Raw genomic sequence first — 19390 nt, 5'->3', positions numbered from 1 at the left:
AGGGAGAGCATCTGCACCAGGTATGTCGCTGCTATCTGTCCTCTATGAGTTTCTGCTTCTATGAAGTGTAGTTTGAACTGGAAACGTCATTCTGTAGCTGCGTTCGCGGACATGCGGCAAAAATAATTAAGGAATGTTTTGTCCAGTTTGTAGATGCTTTTGCTGCGTGTGATTCCGAATGTCAGTCAGAGCCGACACGTTTCTTACCCGGCACAACTTCTCGGGACAAAGTCTACTTTTTATTCGGCCTGCTGTCTCGTCATAGATTTTCTCATTTTAAACAACCTAAGCAAACGAGAAGCGTGATCATATAACTTTTACAAGTCAAATCTGACCTTGACCTTGCCATTTACTGCAGCTGAAACGCTATCATGTGTAACACAAGGCAGTGCAACTCTTTCCCCAAAGAGTTACAAGCAAGAGTACTAACAATGACAGCAGCTATAGATGATATTTTAAAGGACACTGAGGACTATCTGCACTCTAACACTAAGTCAGCATCAGCATGTATTGTAAAGCACATTGACTACAAAATTCCCTTTTGGAAGATATTAAGCCCCAGGCCTATTATACACACAGTAATGTTTTGTTACAGCCCATTGATTATCATTATATTTTCGTCAACACCAGTTATATGCAGTAAACCATCATCAGCAGTAAATGCAGTCAATTTAATGGGCCATTGGTCTTTGTTTTCTGGTGTAGGCTAATTTATGTAGCATTTCTGAAGAGACCAATTTAAAGCCCTTGGGGTTGTTGTTTTCTGTGTGCAAATTTGACTTATTATATTATGGATTATGCTGTAAAACACATGTAGCCTGTGATCCAAATGGAAATACAATTTACCATAAGTTTTTGATGTTTGACTTACTGCCAACTTTATTTGATTTTTGACAGAAACAACATTTTATCTATTTAGACATATTGTAACAAATTTAAATGCTGACTAAAGAATGGAATGCAAATTGTGCTGTGATTTCACCATTACATTATAGGATGCCACAGAATACCTACTTGTACCTTGATGCTTAACTGCTGTGATGTAATGCTCTTCAATTTGGGCAAATGACTGTAAGAGTGTACCAATTTAAATCTCTTTGTGTGTAGGAAAAGAAGCCTGTGAAAGTTTCACCAAGCATAACTGAACAGCATCTGGATTTGGGGGATTGACACGAGACAGCTGTTACAAACAAACTGTGGCTCCATCATGGTGTATGGAGAGATTCTTCGCAGGCACTGCCCTGATGATTGCTTCATCAACGTCAACGTCGGAGGCTTCAAACAGCGCATGGAGCACGATGTTCTGAAACGTTTTCCACAGACGCGTTTGGGACGTCTGCTGTGCTGCAGCTCCAAAGAGGCAATCCTGGAGCTCTGTGATGACTTCAGTCCCTCTGAGATGGAATACTACTTTGACCGCAGTCCAAGTTTTTTCTGTTACGTTCTCAACTTCTACCTCACAGGCAAAATCCACCTGATGGAGGGGCTGTGCGTGGTCTCTTTCAGTCAAGAGATTGAGTATTGGGGCATCAAGGAGCGCCACCTCGACTCCTGCTGCAGCAACAAATTCCAGGCACTTAAGGAGTGTGCTGAGGACAAGGGCTGGGATCAGAGGAGCGACGAGCAGCAGCTCCACAGCTCCGACTCATCTATTGAGGAGCTGTCGTCTCTGGACAAGGACCTAGAGATGTTTGAAGGCTCCTGGTGCGCCGATGTCCGCAAGAATATTTGGCTCCGACTCGAGAACCCGGGTTACTCCTCTTTAGCTAAAGCGATGGCTGTAGCGTCCATGAGCGTGGTCATTACCTCTATCGTGGCCATGTGTGTCCACAGCATGCCTGACTTCCACCAGGTGGATCTCAACGACAAGGAGATTGAAAACCCGGTGCTGGCGTTCTTTGAGAACGTCTGTGTCCTGTGCTTCTCTGTGGAGTTTCTGCTTCGTCTGGCTGTCGCACCTTCAGCCAGGAAGTTCTTGTGCAGCCCGCTCAACATTATTGACTTAATCTCCATTATGCCCTTCTATACCACTTTGGCCTTTGATATCGTGGACGAGGGGGAGAGCACAGAACTGGAGAATGTGGGCAAAGTGGTGCAAATCTTGAGGTTGATGCGGGTGTTTCGCATCCTGAAACTGGCCCGCCATTCAGCCGGCCTGCGATCTCTAGGTGCCACACTTCGACACTGCTACCGCGAAGTAGGGCTCCTGGTGCTTTTCTTGTCCGTGGGCATATCCATCTTCTCTGTTCTCATCTACTTTGTAGAGAAAGAGTCTCAGGAGTCTGAGCTGCAGACCATCCCTATTGGCTGGTGGTGGGCGACCATTAGCATGACTACGGTGGGCTACGGGGACACCTTCCCCGTTACGCTAGCTGGGAAGCTGGTAGGAACGCTGTGCATCATCTGCGGGCTGCTGATCGTGGCTCTGCCCATTACTAACATCTTCAACAAGTTCGCCAAGTTCTATCAGAGGCAAAAACACATGGATATCAGTCCAAGCAATAGTTAGACCCATTCCAGCAAGGGCATGATGGTGTTTCAGGGCTCCGGTCTACCAAGACTTACCGTCAAGAACTTGTAGACCCACAAACTCATTCATCACTCATAACTGATAAGATGTATTTGCAGTCGTGACCATGACACGCACACTTCTGCAGGCACTTACAACCAAGATCAAGCTAGGCTCACCAGCTGCACGTGACCGAGGTGAAATGGTTAGCTGCAAAATGGAGTTAACTAGATTGAAATCAGTAGGGGCGTACCTTTCAAGGATCAAACAACTCTGTATGTCACGACAGATGTGCTCATGGCTTAACTTTACACTCGCTTTCACTGAGGCACGCTTCACCAAAGAGCACTTTGTTTACTGAATATACAAGTCAGCCTAAGACCAGTTTCCCCTTTTTCCAACTTGTTCTGTTGCTTAAAATCGATCAATTAAATAGAGATGCACTGAATGTGTATCTGTAGGAAAGTTATTGATAGGACACACTCCACAGCAACAGCAACACAATTTGATTCTTGCGTTTTGCTATTCTAACAATTATGAGTAACAGTTTGCAGATCTGTGCCCACTGAAAAGACATTTTACAGCGTTCTATAGCTAATTATGTCTGTCATTTACAACCCATTTCCTACTGAGATATTTGTTGCCCTTATCTGCTATTGATCGGTGTGTCTTGTTTTCATGCCTCTCTCTTGTACTCTTCATTTTAATCCAAACAGCCTTTATTTGCTGAACCCACTCGAAAGGCTGTATGCTTTCATCACTGTAATGTGTTCTTAATTGATGTGCCTTGATCAATAAAGGTTAAATAAAATAAATAAAATCTTCATGGTGTGTTGAATTAACACTGCGTCCCATGAGTATTTAAAGTTGCAGTCGTTGATCAAAGAACAATAAACAAGCCAATACAGTTATTGTGTCTGGGTTTTGTTTATTATCACTCCAAAGATTTATATTTCTTGTACACCCTTGTTAACAAGTTATATTCAACATGCTGGTGTTAAATCTATATGTTCGCAAACATTTCATCTTGCTGCGCTCCAATGCTCTCCTACATGCTGTAAAACTGTCTCCCATTATTGCTCTAATCTATTTATGCGGGCAGTGTTATCTCTTCCTCAGATAAGAATGTGCCGACCAATGAAAACAGGCCAAACATCTGGGCTGCCCTCCAAAAGATGCCAATAGCTCAGATAACAGGACTTTGTAAAGGATGGCAGATTATCTCAACCCAATTGATTTTAATATCTATCACGCCCCCTATAATGATCCAAAGTCTGTGTTAAAGTGCTGTTCTTTGGTCAGCTGAATCTCACTGACTGCTGACACTTTTCGCAGCCAGCTGTGAGGGAATACTAAGCAGCCTGTGGCTTAAGCCCTTAAATAAACGTCCACATCAGCACTTGGGGGCATGGTCACCTTTTATGCTTCGGTCCCTCCTCCTGCGCCCTTCCTGTGTACGTTCAAAGTCACACAAAATTGCGCACTGATTTAGTTCGTCGCTTTAGTCTTTGTAACTGAAAGTCACCGTCAGCAATATCTCCGGTCATCTCGGCGCTGCGAAGGGCGGCCAGGTGATTTTCTGCTTTGAGTCTCCACAGGGGCGGGCAGTGATTCTGTCAGTCATGTTGGGGTGCGCTGATCTCCAAAAGAAACAAGTCCACTCTGTGTAGGAAAAACACAACAATCGAGCTACATTTCTCTCTGAGTTCAGTAGGCATATGTACTTAAAACGCCATGGATTTTGACCTTTTGTTGCATGTCATCTCCTCTCTTGCTCATCTTGCCATTCATTCTCTGCTGTGTTTTACCTGATGAAGCAAAATGAAGAGTTTGGCTATGAAATCAAATCATTTTTCAACTAGGAAATTTGCAAAGTAAGTCTACTGTTATGGGTGGAGTGACATTTCCCTCTCTGTTAAATGAGAATTTTTACAAGCAATACTTTTGCTTGTGAGAGCATTCTTTTTCTCCAGATCACCCTCGCTGTCTGGTATTATCAATTTTCTGTTGGGATAATGAGTTCACTATGTTTATTAACCCTGTTATAACAAGTAAGACTTGGCTTCTACTGCTTCACCATTTTTGCTGCAGAGCACAGCTGGCTTTATAAGACCGAAATCAATTTCATTTTAATTACCCGTGCTGGGTTATCAGCTCTTCTGCTTACACACAATGAACGTGTTCCATTCAAATGAAGGATTACAGGAATGTAAATGTCATTTTTAGCAGAGATAAACCTCCTCCACTCTTAACTGGCGTATAGCCTCTCTCAGGTTTCGAAGATCACATGCAAAAGAAAATGATTCAGGAAGAACAGGTCATTCTGGGAAGTGCACTTGTATGTCTGGCTTAAATTCTCTGTCAGCTGTAATCGGATCTCAGGATGCAAATCGATTTAATTCAGGCACACATGATAGTGGCAGGAAAGCGAGAGAGCGGACAGACAGTGGATACTGACAACAGGAACATAGGTTCAGATTATAGTTGCTGTACTTGCTCATATTATGGATCAGAGGCTGGAAACTATTCTGTGTTCTGTTCAACTTGAATGTTCAAGTTTGTGTGTGTGTGTATGTTACTAGTTCTATTACAGGTCTGCATCACAGAATTTGTTGTTACGCCAATGTCTAAAAGCCCATGAAGACAGAAAATTGCTTGTGTGAATGTTCTTGTTTCATTTCAGTGCATTAAACTTATATACCAAACAACTGCATGATTCAGTCCAAATGCTAACTGCCTTTGCAAACCAAGCAAATTCATTTGTTACTATTAAATTACATTATGTCCTGATGCCATCCACCTGACTCCGAGTGATCCCACACACTCAGTGTTTGATTTCAAGAAAAGTGCACATGCTAGAATTTCACATATTGATATTTGTAGGCCGCTGGTCTGTGACTATAATGACATGACACCTTTGTGACATATTAAACAGAGAAAAAAACATCCAGTCATTTGGATGACAGCCACTGACCACGACTACAAAGTGCTCAGAGGCTAGAAATCAGATTTTCGTTATAGCACATTAACATTCGTTAACATGATTTTTCCATTGCTGTCTGAACAGATGGAAACAGACGGTGTGCACACAACTTCAGAAACTAAAACAATGCATGATTGAGTGAACAAATGAAGGGTAATTCCCTTCAAAATCAGGTGCAAAGCAGGTTGAGACCCAGTCAAACTGAGACCAGAGTAAATCAAGTCCTATGTAATACCAAGACCAAAATAGGTAATAAACAGTGTGCATGTCTTTCCAAAGGAGTTTCTTAAGGATAAATAGAGATGCAGACTAGATGTAGGCTAGCTGAAAATTTTGCTCCATATTTCCTACCAATATGGTGCTTAACCATGTACACAGCTCATTGGCTGTGGCTGTCAATTGATTATAATCACCTGTTAATTTATTACAATCACCTGTTATTTTCCTACCAAGATGGCCGTGTGGTGATGTAACAAAATACTATGAATATAATATAGCGGCCAAGACTGAGATAAATCAGAGTCGAAGTAGGCACGAGACTGAGACAGGTGAGTCAAACTAGTCACGAGACCAAAACAAGTCCGAGTCAAAACAGGCACGAGAGCGAGACAAGTGTCCAAGACCGTTAGAAAAAAACGTCTCGAGACCGGAGTGAGTCTTGGGTTCCAGTTTCCCACAATACCGATGTAGTCAAATTATTAAACGTCACGTCAAAGCTCTGAATTTTCTTGTCATACATTCACAGTCTCTGTAGTGTACCGGATACCTTCACCTACCGTCAAGTTGGCAAACAAACTTTCTTTCAAGGTTTCATTGATTGACCTGAGTACTCTCTGTACAAACGGACGGATCCATTTTCACTCCAAGAAGATGTTACAAGGGTGAGTGTTTCTCTAATATTCTGATAAGGAGATCTTCTGTTGCACATCCAAGGTCAAAGTGGTTTAAGCCACTGTAACATATACTGTCATTATTTATAGATATTGTAAACGTAAAGTGATTCTGTTCATATCTATTTGTAGATGAAGGCAAGACATGTTAGACTACAAGACTAGCGTACACACAGTTCATATTTTTATAAAACCACTTCAGGCATTGCTGTAAGCTTACTGTTTGATACGTTTGATACCCCTTCATATTGTGGGGCAATACCGCCCTCTAGTGATCACGTTTTAGTATTGCATCCATTGGTTTTGACGTTGCATTTCCTGTGTATTAGTCCATGTTTTCAATAAGTGTATGTTTAGGCAGTTGGGCTATATTTGGAGAATTGTTTTATTTCCACGTTAGCCACTCATGAATGATTCTGACAGATATCCCGTGCTTGAATCAATATGGGAATCAATTTCTTTCAAAACATGTAAACAGTTTTGACAAAGCGTAGTTGAGCTTAGAGCAATAAAATGTCAAAACAAACAACAGTCATAAAACACCAAACATAATATAATATCATATTATAAAATAGCGATCTACAGTGCAAACACAATTATATCAATAAGACTGTTCTCATTGACATTTAACAGCAGTTTTCCTCACATCAATACTTTTGTTGATAGCAAAACATTATGCCTGCCTTTTTAAACTACGGTTTATATGCAGCAGTTCACTTATCAATAACTTAAGTTCTATGTAGGCGTATGCAGATCTTTTTATTTTTTTATTTTTTTATTTTTACAGTCTATGATGCAGATAAGTAGAAGCCATGCTTTGTAACACTGCTCACTTTTGACATTATACGCTCATAGCACCCTCTAGTGGTTAAATGTCAGTATTGCATTGTATAAAGTGCAATCAAAAGCTTGCCCTGTTACATTTAGACAATTGTGTATTTGGAGAACTGACTTATACTCATATCAGATGTTGGCTGTATGAGACATGGATAATGGATATCCCAGTTTTTTACCATTATGTCTACTTTTATTATTATTATTATTATTATTATTATTATTATTATTATTATTAATAATAATAATAATAATAATAATAATAATAATAATAATTTATTTTATTTTACTTTATTTTTTTTAGCAAATCAACGTCTTCTTGAAAAGGTTTTAAGCCAAAGCCCACGTTGAGGTCTGCTTACTGTAATAACAATGGACCCACAGCTAGATTAGCATGTGTGCCCCTCAGGTCAAGGCCAATGGGCTTCTCGCTAACCTCCCTCTGGGTTGAATGGCCAACTGTGGAAGAAGTACGCACTTCACTCTTCACATCGATCTGTCTCCGTTTGTCTTTTCGCTGTACTTTTCACTCAGGATACTGACACAGCTAGTATCCCATCTGACTGGGATGACTCAGTCAGCAAAGTCTTGCTTCATATCGGGATTCACAACCTGGACATGGACTTGGAACTTGTTGTTCCACCTAAGCCGAGTGGCATTGCAAACTGGAGGCCGGGGACGACTCACCCCTCTTTGACAGGAAGACTTGTAATACGGCAGGCTTTGACCAAGCAAATGACAGCGTACCACTTCACTTGAAGGATGGAACATCAATAGTTAAGGATGCTGAACTTGAAGCCCATATTCGCTATACTCCATGTGCAGAGGTCATCACAAGTGTGAGTTGGATGATCTGACCTACAGCTCTCTGTTCCTGCCAAGCTGAGCGACACTGCGTCCCACATGTCCACATTCGACCCTCAGGTTTCATTCAGCACTTTCCAGGGTCAGAATAAGGTTGAGCTGGATATTTTCACCCTCTGCTGAGTCTTTCCAACCCGCTGTATCTGCCTCCACAAGTTAAAGCCCCACATCACAAGAAGTCATTCCTTCTGAGTGACAAGCAGCTTGTAGATTTTCTACTTAAAGACAAGTCGTTCCAACAACAACAGTTAAGCCCTGCCCTGCTGTCTATCTGGATATGCCTTACATAATATGTGAGCGCTGTTTGCGAGATCCCAGATGACATTTCAGATTCTGCAGACTAAAATGCGAAGGTGGTTCTGCCGGATCCGCCAAACCAAGAGAGAGAGAAATGTGACGCATCGTCTTCAGGATTCCATCAAATCTGTAAGCAACAGTATACTGACCAGCTTTGTAATGTTTTGATATCAATATATCACTGAAATGTTAATATTTCATCCATTTTGACACCTACAGCATCTAATGTGCTGACTCATCTTCGTCTCACATTGGTGGCAAACTCAGAGTACATAGGCAAAATTCTTAGCAACTTAATGGTCAACATATTTTCTATTAGTCACTCTTTTGCAATAACTATTTTGGCATCAGAATGCTAAATGAATAGGCTGGTGCTGCAGCCAGTTTATGAAAAAAATCCCTGCCTGTTCCACTCATTATTGAATTATAGCCTTTAGGTAAAAGTATAATCTCGCTTGATTGAATTACTGTGTTTTATGCATGTGCAATAAACATGAAATTCCCATGAACAAAATAGCACTATTCCAAGTTGAAAATGTTTTTATTATTATTGATTTAAATTAACAAACACTGCTATACATATTGCTGTTTTTATTCATTTTGACTCATTTTAAACAGTTAAAGCATTTGGAAAATAAGTAATAGTAGTTGAAAACAGGCGACAGACAGTAGATGACATGTACAGTAGAAGATCTACAGTCAATGGCTTTCCTATGTGTTTCTAGGGGGTCCAGAAAATTTTTAACATACAGACATATCAGACTCGCCCACGACAATGTTTTTGGTTATCATCTCATGTCTTTTTATGCCGTCAATGCAGGACCGGTGATTCCCCGTCGCATCCGCACGATGTCATAACCAGTGACGTTAAACGCAACATCATCAAAAGATAAATAGGTGACATGTTCGTTTGAAACAACAACAGCAGCTTTTTATGAATTGCAAAGTCCATTTGCTGCATCCAGCACAACAAAAGTCTTCCGGCCCCATCTTCTATTCCGTGGATAACAAAAAAAAAAAAAAAGGTTATAGCAAAGATTATGACACCCCCTGACCCCTGACCTTATAAGGAATGTTTGAAGTAAACAAATAAGTCCCAAATATCGCGGTTCTATCCTTCTCAGTGCATGGTATTTAAAACCCTCATCCCTTTAAGATGCACACACAACATAATGAAAAAGAAGTGCTTCATTGAACTTCAGAAATATTACATCTTCTCAAGGTGTCCCCTCTTTCATCTCAGGCCAGCTGTAGAGAGAGTCTTCTTATCCCTTCCTAATGGTCAAAAATTAATTAGTTGCCATGTCTGGCCCTTGTTTTAAAGCCAGTAAGGCTTCCACTAGTGACAAAGTTTCTACCAAGTACCTAGGATGCTGGCATATGTTCATACACCCATAAATCAGCACATTTGAGTTGAATTTAACATCATTTCTTTACTAAAACTGACAGATTTACAAACAAAGGTATAAACAGGGTTGACATCATTGCCAGCTGGCGACAGTCTAGACCACAGTGGCTTTTTCAAAAGTTGAGCAAAACTCCTCCTTTACACAAAGACTAACGGATTACAGGATTACATGTGTAATACAAACCTTTTTGGCTTTTGAAACCTGACCTGCCTTGAGAGGCAATGTTGAAAAGGGTAAAGACCCTTATTTGGAGAATGTAGAGCAAGCAAAAAAAAAAAAAAAAAAAAAAAAAATGAGAGAACTACAGAATCCAGCTAGGGAGGGTTTAGTTCAAACTTTTATGTTGGCAGAATGTCTTTGAAATGTCTAGGCGAAAAGACAGACTTTTCCGACATGACAAGATGAAACTTCTCCCCTCCACACTCCGCCACTGCAACACTTTGGCTAGACCGTACATCAGCCTGCGTTCCTGCAATGCGCTTCAGGATGGGGTTCTACTACACATGAGAGATATCCCTGACATCAATGTAAATCACATACACTTTGTCTTAAACATGTTGTAAAGTTCAGGTACAAGATCACTGAGGAAAAGCACATCAATACTACTGTAAAGTCAAGCCATTAACGCTATGGCAAAATAGTAGGTATAGAGTATTGAGGAACTAGGCATTGACTCAAAATTGGCTCGTATCCTTTGCAACACTGAGGATTCCTGCTTCACCTTGTGGCGAACCATGTTGCTTTTCTACAGGCAGATAAGGAGAGGACAATGTATCAACAAAACACTTTGTAAAATTTATCAGCACAGGCCATAAATACAATTAAAGAGATGGAAATAACGTCAAAACTGTTTACGAGCACATCCACACTCTTTGTAGCGATCCCAGAATCAAGGTCCACGTTTCTGGGATATGAAGGACAAATCTAAATGGAGGGGGGGAAAAAGATGAGAGCAAGTCGTTGCTCATTGTCTGCATCTCTCTCCAGAAATTCCGGGAAAATGCTGACCTCGTTTAGTGATTTATTGATTGATCTTGGCGGAGTGCAAGTGTTGTCCACATGGCTTTCTAGCATTGTTTTCAAAAAATATATTGAACTCGCTCTCTGGTTGTCTCGTCGCCTCAACTCGCAATTGCCCGATTTAGGCACCTCTTACTTCAAAAGCATCTGTTCAGTAAACAAGTTGACACTCAGGAGTTGAAATGGAGAAGGGACGACACTTGTCGGGATTGGCGCGCACACTTTTACATATAAAAAAAAAACAAACAAAAAAAAGTACACTGAAGCGGAACAAGAAGAAACAAGCGGCGTAGCCCTTGTGGGTCTCCCTGCGCGAGGGAAACGGCTCACACGGTCAGCTTGGTCTGGACTTTTGAATGTGCTCTTGGGTCTTTTAAAGACACTGGGTGGAGGTGGAGGTGGGGGGCGGGGGAGAGGGGGGCACGCAGTTGCTCTTTCCGCTTTGCCATCGGCCACAGTGTTCGTTCGTCGCCCCGTGCGCGGTCAGCCGGCCTCGCCCCCCCCGCTCAGAGGGCCAGGAGGGTGGGGGAATTGAGGGAGTCTGAGGACTGGTCACCGCTGCTGCTGCTGCGCCGGTGGGCCTTGGAGCAGGACTCGGAGGAGGGCGAGGGGCTCTCCGGCTCCAGCATGCTCGGGTAGGTGAAGATGAGGCTCGGGGCGTTGGGCGTGGACGCCGGGGTGGAGGCCCCCACCACCGGCGTGTTGAGGCTGTCTCCGTCCGTGCAGTACATGACGCCGCCGCCGCCGCCCAGGCAGATGGGCTTGATGACGGAGCGCTGCGGCTTGCCCACGTCGTCGTGGTCCTCCTCCGGCTCTTGCTTCACCACCACCGGGTTGTGCGGGCCCCGGGCGGCCATGTTGGAGCGCATGGTCAGGGGGAGGGGGGCGCACTGCTGCTGCTGCTGCTGGTGGTGGTGGTGGTGGTGGTGCCCGCCCTGATGGCGGTCCTCGACGGGCAGCTTGCACACGGGGTTATGGGCGACCAGCATGAACTCCAGCTTGTCCTTCTCTTTCTGCAGGGTCTCGATCTCCTTCTGCAGATCCGCTTTCTCCTCCTCCAGTTTCTCAGTCTCCTGCGCACACAGAGACACAAGACAGGAAGGATTGAGTATGAGCAGGTTAATGTCTGAACAAGCGCTGCGAATCAACCATTTGTATGACTAATTCTGTGAGAAAAATGTCAAGATAGTGAGACCAAGTTAATCATAGCCACAAAAAATTATCTAAAAACTAAACATTATTATTGATGTGTAGAATATCAACAGTTGCTTTCACCATCAGGTGGTCAGACAGTACAGTACAACTATTCCTTTAAAGTACCAAAAGAGGGCACTGTTTGCTAGAGTTTCCTCAGCAGACAGGGTAGAGAAGATAACAAAGAAAGCAGTACAAATGCTACAATCAGCACATGAAATCAAGCATTTGTCATGGCCCATTTACACTGTTACAACTTGTAATCTTTAAGGCTTCTGGCTGCATTTGATTTGGGTCTCGCTCAAAGTTTTGTCTGAGGACTGTGACTATACGTTGTATTTTGTCTCGTAGAGATACGAGATCTATCATAAAAACAACGCCCCTAACCTCTACAGTGTGTCATTAATGTGTCACAAGCCCCAGAAGACAAAGACAGATCCTGTAAAAAAGCCAGTCCTGGTCCTAGACGGACTCCGGCAGACACACAATGATAAGCTGACATGCTGTCTGAGAACTTTGACTCAGGGGCAAAGGTATGAGGAAGTTGGTAACAATGAGCCAAGGGAGGAGGTGCTCAATACGAAACTTGGAGTAAAACATTAAGGAATGATATCAGTCAATCAAGCTGCAGATCTATCGCTCTTTCACATAGTTGGAAAGCGATGCTTCCTTATTTGGACTTTTAACAAACAGCGGTGTGAAGACGGAAGGGCGTTTTTCCCTGGAAGCAATGGCTGTGGTAGAGTGGGAGTGTGTGTGCGCATGTGTGTGTGTGTGTGTGTGTGTGTGTGTGTGTGTGTGTGTGTCCGACTGTGTGTGCGCAGGGCATGTCTGTATGTGAGACAAGCAATTTGCCCCTTTACAAAATGTCCTGCATTCATAGAGACAGCTGCCTACAGCACATTCCATTCCTGGGGTTTTCGGCCTGACAAGCTCAACCTCACTGTAATTGAGCTAATTAGTCCATTTAGATGCCGTTACTGTCTGCCAGGCAGGGTTGCGAGACAGCCCTACCTCTGTCTACAGCTGCTCCAGACAAAAAGCTTTTCATCGGCCGTCAGCTTTCAGCGAGACTTAGCACTCAGAGACGCAGCGAGAGTCAAACCAGTAACGCTGGGTTGTAAATTTAGTAGGTGTGGAGTTCAATCACTCATCATCAGCCTGGAATCAAGCCAGACTTATGAGCAAGTATGGATATCTTTTCTTCTCCCATGTACTGTGTGTTCTCTCTGTACCAGCTGCTTTACAATTATTATTTTCTGTTTGCCGTTTCTCTGTCTGCTCTACAGGTGGAACAACTCAGGTGCAGCAACATCTGACACATGCACAGAATCCCAAACTGTGGGTGTCTATTAGCTAGGGGGTGGATGCTGCATACGAGGAACAAGATGTCCCACCGCATCCACCGATCTGCGGTCTGTTTCACGATGAAGGCGCAGCGCAGCCGAAGCCGAAGCGACCGTGTTTCCACTCACCCCTTGGAGCATCTCGGTGAGCTCTCGTCTGCGGTTGCGGCACTTGGCCGCGGCCAACTTATTCCTCTCACGCCTCACTCTCCTTTTCTCTTCCTCCTCTGGGGTTAGCTAGGAGTGGAAGAACAAACCAGGTGAGTTGTTTGTCACACACATACATGCATGCATACACACACACACACACACACACACACACACACACACACACACAAGCACAGCTCGATCAATATGAAGCGAAGCAGAGGAGTATAAACAGGACCTGGCTACTACTGGCTGGCTGTGAGCAGAATAACAATTATTCAGAGACCATAGAAGTCGTTCTGCTATGACAGTCTTGGCATGATGAAATAAACTAAATGATGTTTTGCTTCTAATTCTACTTTTGCCCTTGAAAAAAAAAAACGAGGTTGATTCAACGACTTCCAATTTAAAGAATAATTCGCTTTGCTTTGGATACAGTAGAAACATATTGAAAAGACATTGTGAAGGGCAATCTGAAGCAACAGGGCCAGAATACTTTCCTACAATGTAATCAGGCACACATGCCCATTTCCGAGAAGCCATGTCGTTTGAAATTAAATACCATTTTCCCCGTTTGAAAAAAAGAAAAATCCCCCCAATCGCTCACCTGCTCGTCCCTCTTACGTCGCCCCCGGGTGTCCCCTATGGAGCGGATGACGCCGGGCCGGGCCAGCGTGTTGTGTCCAAGCAGCCCCGGGCCGTTGGCCAGGTGGTGGCTGTAAGGGTGGGAGCGGGAGTAGGGGTTGGACATGGAGGTGATGACGGTGGGCTGCACCATCCACTGTAGGTCTTGGCTTGTCGTGATGGCATTGATGGTGGGGATGAAGGCACTGTTGGAGCCGGGCATGTCGACCCTGTACTTCTGGAAAGCAGAGAACGAGGGAGGGGGACAGACGGAGAGAATTGTGAGAGGTGATGGATCATGCATGCAAAAAAGGGTGGCAGCAGCGTTTTAGACGAGCAAGTTCATATACAGGCACAGCATCAACGCATGTAACTTCATCCCATAAGCATTTTAGTTTCTATCTTTGCCTCATTTCCCTGACAGCGCAGTCACACAGGCGCACCCCCCCGCCCCCACCAACCCGCCCCTATCAAATTCACACATTTTCCACATTTCAAGCTTATAGTAATGATTCAGTCCACATAGGCAAAACACTGTCTCGTTTCACCCATGTAACCCCTGGAGTGGAACAGTGGCACAGTCATGCTGTGAATCATGTGGGAAAGCCCAAGGTGCCCGCTGCATCTCCACTACACTACAATAAGCAGGAGACAAAAAAACCTGCATGGGGGCGAGTCTTACACATGCAGCCTGGATTAACAGCAGGACATGCAAGGGGGCAGGGACCTGTCTTGCCCTTGGATAAAATGGGCATGGTGTTATGGAAAGCAACATGGAATAATGTCTCTTTCTGGAAATACAAAATCTCATAAATGATGATGAAACCATTTTAATGATTTGATTACCTGAATCAGCTGTGATGAACAACTTTTACATTTCCTAAGAGTCTTAATTAAAAGGTATTTGAACGATTTGGCCATAGCTGTGGAGACTTTTGAAGCCATGTTGTGCATTAAGAAACAAGGATATGACTGTAATGCAAGGCTTCTCCAACTTGTTCATGAGACAGACTCCCAAAATAGAAAGACATTAGGGCCATGGACCCCCATTTGCAAAGATTTGTTATAGTTGTTGATTTAGCATTGAATTGTACAACTGTCTACATTGTACAAGGGGAAATAATAGTGGTGAGGCTGAAACCTATGGTAAGAATAATAATCTTTACACATTTCAGTAAATTATAGTGAGATTAACCCCTTTACCCCCCACTCTGAGCAGCACCGCTCTAATGAACAAGTGTCAACAGGTTAGCGTTACTTCATGCGTCTGGAGTCGAGAAACAGACGCGCTGGGAGACACGGGTGCCTGTGTGCGTAATTTACGCACGTCCCTGTCCCCGTTATTCCCGACTTTCCGACGGATATCCCGGCAGTCTACTGGTACTTTGTTTGTCTGGTGAGTCATTGTGTATGGGATTTGTTAACCACATGTGTAACGCGGTCAGTTCCAGTAAAGGGGGAAGCAGCCAGCTGTATCAAGCCAGACGGTTTAGCCAGAATAAGACGGGAATTCGGGCCAGTTCGCCTTCAAAATAAAAGCGTCAGAATTGGTCACTTTTGGAAAAAAAAATAGAAAAATAGGGATGGGGTTTGCAGAACATCAACAAAGGTGTTAAAATTCAGTGGAATCATATCACTAAATACGGATACTAAAAACATTATATTGTGGTGTTCCTTGATGAAGGGTAATATTTAAAGCTAAAATATTAATTTACTGACTCAAACACGCACAAAAACCAACCTCTCCTTTAATATGTTCTTCTTTTCATTTTCACTGTGGTTCATTGTGCATTTATCAAAATAAAAACGGAAGTGTTTTTTTTTTTTTTTTTTGGGGGGGGGGGGGGGGGGGGGGGGGGTTATTCTGGCTGGCTTGACACTGTTAAGCAGTCTGGGACTTACACACGAAGACCGTGTCCCAGGCCAAAACATCCCAGAAGTCGGTCTGGTAAAAATTCCACTCTCTTCATGTTTCCCAAGAGGTTATAAAACTACAGGCCCGCTGTAATAGGCAACAGGCAGCCAATATGTGATTACAGGGAAGTGGAGCAGTGAGAGATATGAGCCAAAAGTCGTTTACCGTACTGTTGCGTGTGTGCTTGATAAGGCTTTTTCCACAGAAGTCACTGCGCAATAACACGAGTTGGATGATAAACAGCTGGCCTCTTCCCGGATTCATAAGCTATTATTCGTATATAGGGAAATAGCGTCCTCTTTACATTAAGTTGGTACAGATATCTATTCTCATTTTAACCATAAATCAGTAAATCACCCTCCCTGCGATGAAAGCAGGGGCATGAATTCCATGGATGGCTGTCTTTAAAAAGAAAACAGCTTTGACCGAACAGATTTAATCATTGGCATTTCATCAAACACAATAAGGAAACAGGCTTTTGATTTAACCAGCGCTGCGCTCCCCGTCTCTGTGCGCTTCCCACTGGAAGAAATATGCCATGTGCGACATGAGGCACGTCTGAGAAAACCAGACTTCAACCTGACTCCATGACCGTGTTATAATCATCCACACAGGCCCGAGCTCCGGTCCTGTACCAACAGAGGTAATTATCTGCCATGGATAACTTTAATCGATCTGTAACGTGTAGCATTTGCAACACAGCATGCCTTTGATGGACGTTTTCCTTTATTCAAATTGCCTTAAGTAGGCTTATGATGAGCATATAACCCCTAACCCTGGCAGCGTTAATGCCTTGCTCTACCCACTGAGCGCCAGTGCGCTGGTATGCTTCCTTATGTCCGCATATTGTTTCCTGTTGCATTTTCCAGTCGACTATAGCGATGCCCCATTTGCCTATAGAGTACCGTGAAGTGTAAATAGCTGAGGACTCGTCGTGATGCCTCGTTTGTGCGTAAAATCCGATCCCAGCATGGTGCCACGGGCGCAGGATACCCAGTAACAGCCATAAAATCGTCTAGTTTTGTAACAGATTGTGCTTAAAGTGAATGGGAAAAAGAAGACAGGTAGAAGGGGGGTATTCGATCGTGAACTGACATGTGGAAATCCCAGGCTCAAATCCCTACAAGGTCCCCGAGGGTGTATCGAGAGACGCGTCTCCTGCACCAAACCCCGTACAAATCACCTAACATCTGTGGGTGTGCATGTCAGTGTTTCTGCATGTTATCCCATGCACGGCCCTGGATCCGTTCTCCGCGGACACAAATCGGTTTACTCAACATAATCGATGCGTAACGATATCGAACCAATTTAACCCGAGCTCAGTAGGCAAATAGAGACACTTAAATGCGCCTTCGAGGTCGGAAATGCTGATACTGCACCAAGCACGTTGCGAACTAATTATTTGTTTCATCATCATGACTAACTTAGGCCCGTGAATAGCCTACAGGTTTTTCATGTGCGCAAAAGGAGCGCGTCTTCGCCATTTCATCAGCCAGCGCGTAAATTTGATATTTTAATCAGCGCGCGTAATCAGAATGTATTTACATATCTTATGGACAGAATTAATATGATATGCGTTCATATTCCAAGTCAAAATACATGTGTGCAGAGCTGTGCATAGATTGGCCATGGAGTACAAGGCTTGCATCTGTTGAGTCACCGTTGTAATCTGTCAATGGGTTCATCCGTTTTTTCCCCCAAGCAAACTGGCGAATTCCTACATTAAAACAGTGTACAAACGCGCGTAAGCGTGTTTGCATGATAGAAAAATAAATCTATGACAAACCAAAAGGCCTATGCAGTTCTCCACGGCTGTGTAGGCTGAAATAATTGCGAATCTGACTGTCAGGCAGTGTGAATGTCACGGACAGCACTATTTAGACCCATGCCCCCCCCGTGTTCTCTTGCAGCCTCTGTTACCTGGTAGCTTGAGGTAGAGATCGGACTGCCGATCGTGCTGCTGCCGCTTGTGAAGGACTCTGGCTGGGCCGGAGAGGTGCTGCTGCCGCGGGACGAGGTGTCGTAGTTCCCGGAGTAGTCCTGGTACATGATCCAGGAAAGAGGAAGATTTCAATAGACGATTTGGAGCTTTGAAGCCTTAAAAAAAAAAATCCTCGCAGTGAATAAAAAAAAAAAAAAGCACCAGCAGTGAAATCCTCTGACCCGAGACGTTGTTAATTTTGGATATCCAGAGAAGTGTTGGCAAACACAAAGTGCAGTTATGCTCTCTCTAAATGCATCTAAAACATCCTTACAACTTTTGCCAGGTAGAATAAATACTGCCTTGGATGTTACTTCGATATATATATTTTTTATTATGCTTGTATTATTCTTGAGCCGCCAGGTAGACTTGTACCTACACTACACTATTGTAGATCCGTTCAGGTGCGCAAACTTCAGCCTAAAGTCAGTAGCACACCTTCAGCAGTCAAATCCAGTTCAGACAAGCGAACCTGTAGTTAGTGACTCACGCAGGTTTACATTCGCTTTAAAGCCTAGCCTAGTCTACAGAAGATTTTCCGTCCTCTTGCCTACTTCTCACTTTATCGCCGCTATCTGCTGTTCACGGAACAGTTCTAACTTTTTTTCTTTTCCTTTTTACCACACTTCCTAGAGATGACTCACTTCAATGGCACTATGAAGAAACTGCAACCGCTTTTCAACGCCAACGAAACGGCACACGTCACGTCTGGGCGTTGCGACCTCGTCCACAGAGGGGTTGTTTTCGGTGAAGGCAGCGCAAAAGAAACGCCCCGCGGTAACGAGCCCTTGTCCAACGGACACCGGGGATATAATCGATTAGCACAAATATAGTCAGAGTAACAATAACCCTCTTTCTGGAGAATTATTTGTTGTTAAGGACGTCAGTACCTGGTGTCCAGTTCACTATTTGTCTGACTTGGTACGGTCCATTGACGCATGTTTCCTAAAATGGGCAGTTGCGTCAGAGAGCGCGTGTGGGTTTCCTTGGTAAAGGAGCGTCAGATACTGGAGGGATTCCCTCCCCTCGCGCGCCGCACTCCGGACTCGGAGCTCACAGCGACCGGGTCCCGGTCCAGTCCGTGTGCGGGCGCCGGTACACAGACCACTGAGGATAAGGACTTTTAAAATCGAAACGTAAAATTTAAAGGCATCCTGTCACCGCATGGACGCAGAGAGACGCACACACACACTGGAAGTTTTAGGGTGCAGCATTAGGCTCCAGCATCTCTTTGAAGTGTTTTTTTCTGGGCCAGAATTAATTCGAAATCCGCATCTGTCCTTAGCCTAGAGGAATATGGAAATGCATCGGCGGGGAGAGAGGCCGTCGGCATGCAACCACGTCCTGTTCTCTCCACCACATGCGAGCTCAATAACA

The 19390-nt window shown here is 43.9% G+C and overlaps 2 protein-coding genes across 2 annotated transcripts; one reads left to right on the top strand and one right to left on the bottom strand.

Moving 5' to 3' along the window:
* Positions 1–1207: 1207 nt before the first annotated feature.
* LOC139926991 (delayed-rectifier potassium channel regulatory subunit KCNS3) lies at positions 1208–10803 on the top strand. The gene is made up of 3 exons (XM_071918942.2): positions 1208–2488; positions 10242–10313; positions 10774–10803. Exons 1-3 carry the CDS (start codon positions 1208–1210, stop codon positions 10801–10803), a joined length of 1383 nt encoding a protein of 460 aa, XP_071775043.2.
* Positions 9791–18653, bottom strand: fosl2 (FOS like 2, AP-1 transcription factor subunit). Its single transcript, XM_071918943.2, has 4 exons — positions 17953–18653; positions 14101–14355; positions 13476–13583; positions 9791–11879 (listed from the first exon to the last, which is right to left on the bottom strand). The coding sequence occupies exons 1-4, from the start codon at positions 18079–18081 to the stop codon at positions 11313–11315; spliced, it is 1059 nt and encodes a 352-aa protein (XP_071775044.1). The 5' UTR covers positions 18082–18653; the 3' UTR covers positions 9791–11312.
* Positions 18654–19390: the final 737 nt, after the last annotated feature.

This window comes from Centroberyx gerrardi, chromosome 17 (genome assembly GCF_048128805.1).
Source record: "Centroberyx gerrardi isolate f3 chromosome 17, fCenGer3.hap1.cur.20231027, whole genome shotgun sequence".
Lineage (NCBI taxonomy): Eukaryota > Metazoa > Chordata > Actinopteri > Beryciformes > Berycidae > Centroberyx > Centroberyx gerrardi.
Note: the sequence above shows the minus strand (reverse complement) of the source record. Positions and strands in the feature narration are given on the sequence as shown.